Source organism: Cnephaeus nilssonii, assembly GCF_951640355.1.
Source record: "Cnephaeus nilssonii genome assembly, chromosome: 16".
Lineage (NCBI taxonomy): Eukaryota > Metazoa > Chordata > Mammalia > Chiroptera > Vespertilionidae > Cnephaeus > Cnephaeus nilssonii.
This window is the reverse complement of record NC_137087.1, coordinates 22,066,548-22,071,528: the sequence shown is the minus strand read 5'-3', so window position 1 is coordinate 22,071,528 and position 4,981 is coordinate 22,066,548. Positions and strand designations below refer to the sequence as shown.

General features: G+C 40.1%; 1 protein-coding gene across 1 annotated transcript in view; it reads right to left on the bottom strand.

The window, feature by feature from the left end:
• DNA2 (DNA replication helicase/nuclease 2) overlaps positions 1–4,981 on the bottom strand; it is a 29,736-nt gene continuing 24,755 nt past the window's right edge. The window contains 3 exon segments of the mRNA XM_079793323.1: positions 1–210; positions 1,717–1,863; positions 3,220–3,402. Coding sequence (XP_079649449.1) covers positions 142–210; positions 1,717–1,863; positions 3,220–3,402 — 399 coding nt within the window. The 3' untranslated portion in view covers positions 1–141.

Below are 4,981 nucleotides of genomic sequence, written 5' to 3'. Positions count from 1 at the left end.
TACACCATTTCATAGCCTTGGGATAAAAGTTATCTCTACCACCTAACCAGGCACTGATTTTACAGCATGCCCAAATTATTAACAATAGGCAATTGCTAGAGATCACTATGCTAATATAAAAAATGCAAGGAAAACAGGGCTTCATCTTCTTTGAAAATCACCCAATATATAACAAAGACTTTCATGTTCTCTTGATGGAAGATCAATGATGTAAAATAAATTAAGGAAGATATATTTAACACACTATATAATTATGCTAGAGGCCCGGCGCACAAAATTCATGTGCGGGTACGGTCTCTAGGCCTGGCCTACGATAAGGGCCATCTTCCCCAGTTGCCGGCAGCCGGCCCCGCCCCTCGTCGCCACCCACCCCTGGCCGGCCCCAGGAAGGGACCGAGAGTTTGGTCAGCAGGACCCAATCAGGTGATCGGGGCCTGCAGGCTGGGGGCAGCTCCTGCATTGAGCATCTGCCCCTGGTGGTCAGTGCGCATCATAGCGACCAGTCGTTCTACCGTTCGATTTGCACATTACCCTTTTATTATATAAGATAGGATAAAAAGGTTTATGACTTTAATATTTTATAATTTAGTTTACAGGACTGCTAATTACAAAGATTTTTATGGCATTCTATGGATAATAATGTACTTATGCAATATGGTTTATGGATCTTAGCCTAACATATTCATATATATATATATTTTTAAATCCTCACCTGAGGATATTTTTTCCATTGATTTTCCGACAGAGTGGAGGTGGGGAGGAGAGAGAAACATGGATGTGAGAGAGACACACACATCAATTGGTTGCCTCCGCACGCACCACAACCACGCACCACACCACAACACTCTAACCACTGAGAAAACCCAGCCAAGGCGTATTCATATGATTTTTTAAAAAAGATTATCTATTTTTGCCCTGGCCGGGAGACTCAGTTGCTTGGAGCATTCTCCCATACAACAAAATGGCCGATTTGCTCAATGGTTAGGGCATTGGTCCTCAGCCTGAAGGCTGAGGGTTCAATTCCTGGTTAAGGGCTCGTACCTCTTGCAGGTTCAATGCCTGGCCCCCAGTCCAGGCACGTGCAGGAGGCAACCAGTCCAGGTTTCTCTCTCACATCTATTATGTTTCTTTCTCCCACCCCCACCCCTTGCCCCATTTCTCTCTCTAAAATCAATAAAAACGTATCTTTGGGTGAGGATTTTAAAAAAGATTTGTTTTTACTAAAATATGGCATGAAATACTTTTCCTTTCTCTTTGCCTCACCCAAGGATATGTTTCTCATGGATTTAGAGAGAAGGGAGAGAGAGAGAGAGAAATATCAATGTGAGAAACCGATCAGTTGCCTCCCAAATGTGCCCTGACCAGGAATCGAACCCACCACCTTTTGGTGTACAGGTGGATGGATGTTCCAACCAACTGAGCCACACCACCCAGGGCTCCATTTTTTAATATAATGCTTTGTCCTAGATTTTTTTTTTAAGTTTATAAATTGGGGTGAGAGGACCCAGAAGAGATATCCAGTTTTCCTAGATATGTCTAGGAATCTGCTTAAAATTACTTCCTATGAATTCTTTTCTCTCTCCCCTTTGTAGAATCAGACCTTTGAAATATGCACATGGAAAAAACAAGACATTGAGTTTTAATTTATACAAGTACATAGTAAAGTACTCAAAATAGCACAATCAAATGTGACCATGTAGAAAACGAAAAGGATATTAATTTTTCTGAGTTTAGATGACAAAGCAGCTTCCCCAAAGGCGGATAGCGGTTTAGTGAGGACACACATCCCAGGAGAATCAGTTTATGTTTGGCTCTGGTTATAGCAACATTAAGACGTCGCCAATCTTTCAAGAGTTCACCAAGCTGAAAGAAATAGAATTTTCCATTATTTAAGTTTTCATATATTTGAGTTTGTTCTGGCAAGAAATGTAATTTGTCTTGAACTATTTTATTACTTTTAATCCTAAACACTAGACCACTAGGGAAGGTTAATATATATATATTGTGTTATTATATATATATATATATATTTATTTATTGCAAAAGATTCAACACATTAAAAAATCTAGACAGATGGCAAAACTTGGCCACAACTTGTCCACAATGTCAACTTCAAATATTTTATCTTGAGTGTGAGATCCTCGCTATAATTTAAAAATATTAAATACATACAATAAAAACTTTAAAGTAGAGCTATCTCCCCTCACAGTAGCATTGTTTGTAACAGTAATAAAAGCAGAAGACCCAGGGGAGGGGTTAAATATACCACAAGATGTATATATAATGGAAATCTACACAACAATCAGGACAGAATGAAATCTCTTTCTATATAGTATTGACATGAAAAGATCTCCAAGCTATTTTATTAAGTGGAAAAGCAAAGTCCTGAATAGTATACGTAGTACCTTTTGTGTGAAAAGGAGGGAACTAAGAATACTGACTCACATCTGCTTGTAAATGCCTCGGAAAGTCTAGAAAGTTATCCATAAAACTAAAAATGCGACTATCTGTGAGGATAAGAACTGAGTACAAGAGGAACAGGGTAGAAGGGAGACTTTTTACTACATACATTTTTAAAACCATATGGAGTTATCACATAGTCAAGAAAAATGAATCAAGAAGAGGTAAAAATACAAAACAATACAACAAAAACTGGAATTATCTATAAATCTAAAAGTATGTCTACGGAAGCCTTTATAGTTAAAATGCCCCAAATGCAACAGCCAAGAGGTGGGAGCAACTCAATGTGTGTTCATGGATAAATGGATAAGTAAATTGTGGTATATGTATGCAAAGGAGCATTATTCAGCCTCTAAAAGGAAGGAAATTCTGCAGCATGCTAATGAGCCATGAGTACATTATTCTAAATGAAATAAGCCACTTGTGAAATGACAAATATTATATGATTCCACTTATATAAAAAGTACCTAGAGTAGTCAAATTCATAGAGACAGAAATTAGAATGATGGTTGCCAGGGACTGGAGGGAGAAGGAATTAAGGAGTTGTTTGTTATTCATGGGGATAGAGTTTCAGTTTGCAAAAAAACATTGTGGAGATCTGTTGCACAACAGTGTGAACATACTTAACACTACTGAACGATACACTTAACAATAGTTAGGGTGGTAAATTTTATGTTCTGTGTTTTAAACACAATTCCTAAAAAAAAGAGAGGAAAAAAAGTGTCCCAGACAAATCAGCAGAAAAAACAATTAACTCACAGTTCCATCTTTATTACTTCTAACAAATGATACTAGAACGATACTTTTGTCTCTTCCTTGGTATTTGTCTACTGTGTTAACTTCAACCATCCCAACCGAAGAATGTGCCAATAAATCATTGATGATCTTTAACTGCTGCCTGTATGGTGCAATGATACCAATATCAGAGGGATTACATCCAGCCTAAACAGAAAAGGAAACAATTCAAAATTTAAACTCTTAATTTTTGTAATTTAAGCTTTACTAGTACTAAATTTACTTAATTAAATGTTTACTACACAATGTGCCCAATTGATGTTATAATGGATATTCCTATCACAAGGAGTAAATACAATTATTGAATTTGTTCTAAATCAACATTCACATTGCCTGAGATGAAATAATTTCCTCAAACATTGCTGCCTTGATTTTTAGAGGCTCATGGCAGTATAACGGTTTGCATGCTAATAGAACAGTGCTGCCATACAAAAAGAGTATAAATACATTTCACTTTCTGCCACCCCTTACACTGAAGTTTCCAATCCCCAATCATACTGACTTCAGCACTATATTGACACAATCAGAATTATCTGATGTTACAAAAAGCTATCCTAAAAGGAAACCCCAAATGCCATTATAAAAATTACATGTCTGAGATAGAGTATCTACTTAAAACATAATCACAAACCCAAACAACCAAAATGAGGAAACAAAGAAACAACCCCCAAAGGAAAGAACTAGTGAATTCTCCAGAAGAAGAGATAAATGAAGCAGAGATAAGAAATTTATCTGAAACAGAGTTCAGAGTAATGACGTTAAAAATGCTCAACAATATGAAAAAAGATATAGTAACTATGAAAAAAAAAGTCTGAGATAAATAATGACATAACACAAATAAAGAACACATTGGAAGGAATACATAGCAGATTAGGGGAAACTGAGGATCGAATCAGTCAATTAGAAGACAGAGTTGAAAATATCACTCAATTAGAGAACCAAAAAGAAAAAAACAATTAAAAAACAGGAGGACAGCTTAAGGGAGCTGTGGAACAATGTGAAATGCAACAATCCTATCTAATAAAAGAGTGATATGCAAATTGACTATCACTCCAACACACAAGATGGCTGCCCCCATGTGGTCAAAGTTGGCTGCCCCCATGTGGATGCAAGATGGCCGCCACAAGATGGCCAGCAGGGGAGGGCAGTTGGGAGGGACCAGGCCTGCAAGGGAGGGCAGTTGTTGGCAATTAGGCCAGCAGGGGAGGGCAGTTGGGAAGGACCAGGACTGCAAGGGATGGCAGTTGGGGGTGATCAAGCCTGCAGGGGAGGGCAGTTAGGGGTGACCAGGCCAGCAGAGGAGGAAAGTTGGGGGTGACCGGGCCTGCAGTGAAGGGCAGTTTGGGGGGACCCAGGCCTGCAGGGGAGAGCAGTTGTGGGGGACCAGGCCTGCAGGGGAGGGCAGTTAGGGGTGACCAGGCCTGCAGGGGAGGACAGTTAGGGGCAAACAGGCTGGCAGGGGAGCAGTTAGGCATCAAGCAGGCTGGCAGGGGAGTGGTTAGGGGGTGATTAGGCTGGCAGGCAGAAGCGGTTAGGGGCAATCAGGAAGGCAAGCAGGCAAGCAGTTGGGAGCCAGCAGTCCTGGATTGTGAGAGGGATGTCCGACTGCCCGTTTAGGCCCGATCCTACTGGGATCGGGCCTAAACGGGCAGTCGGACATCCCTCGAGGGGTCCCAGATTGGAGAGGGTGCAGGCTGAGGGACACACACCCCCATGCACGAATTTC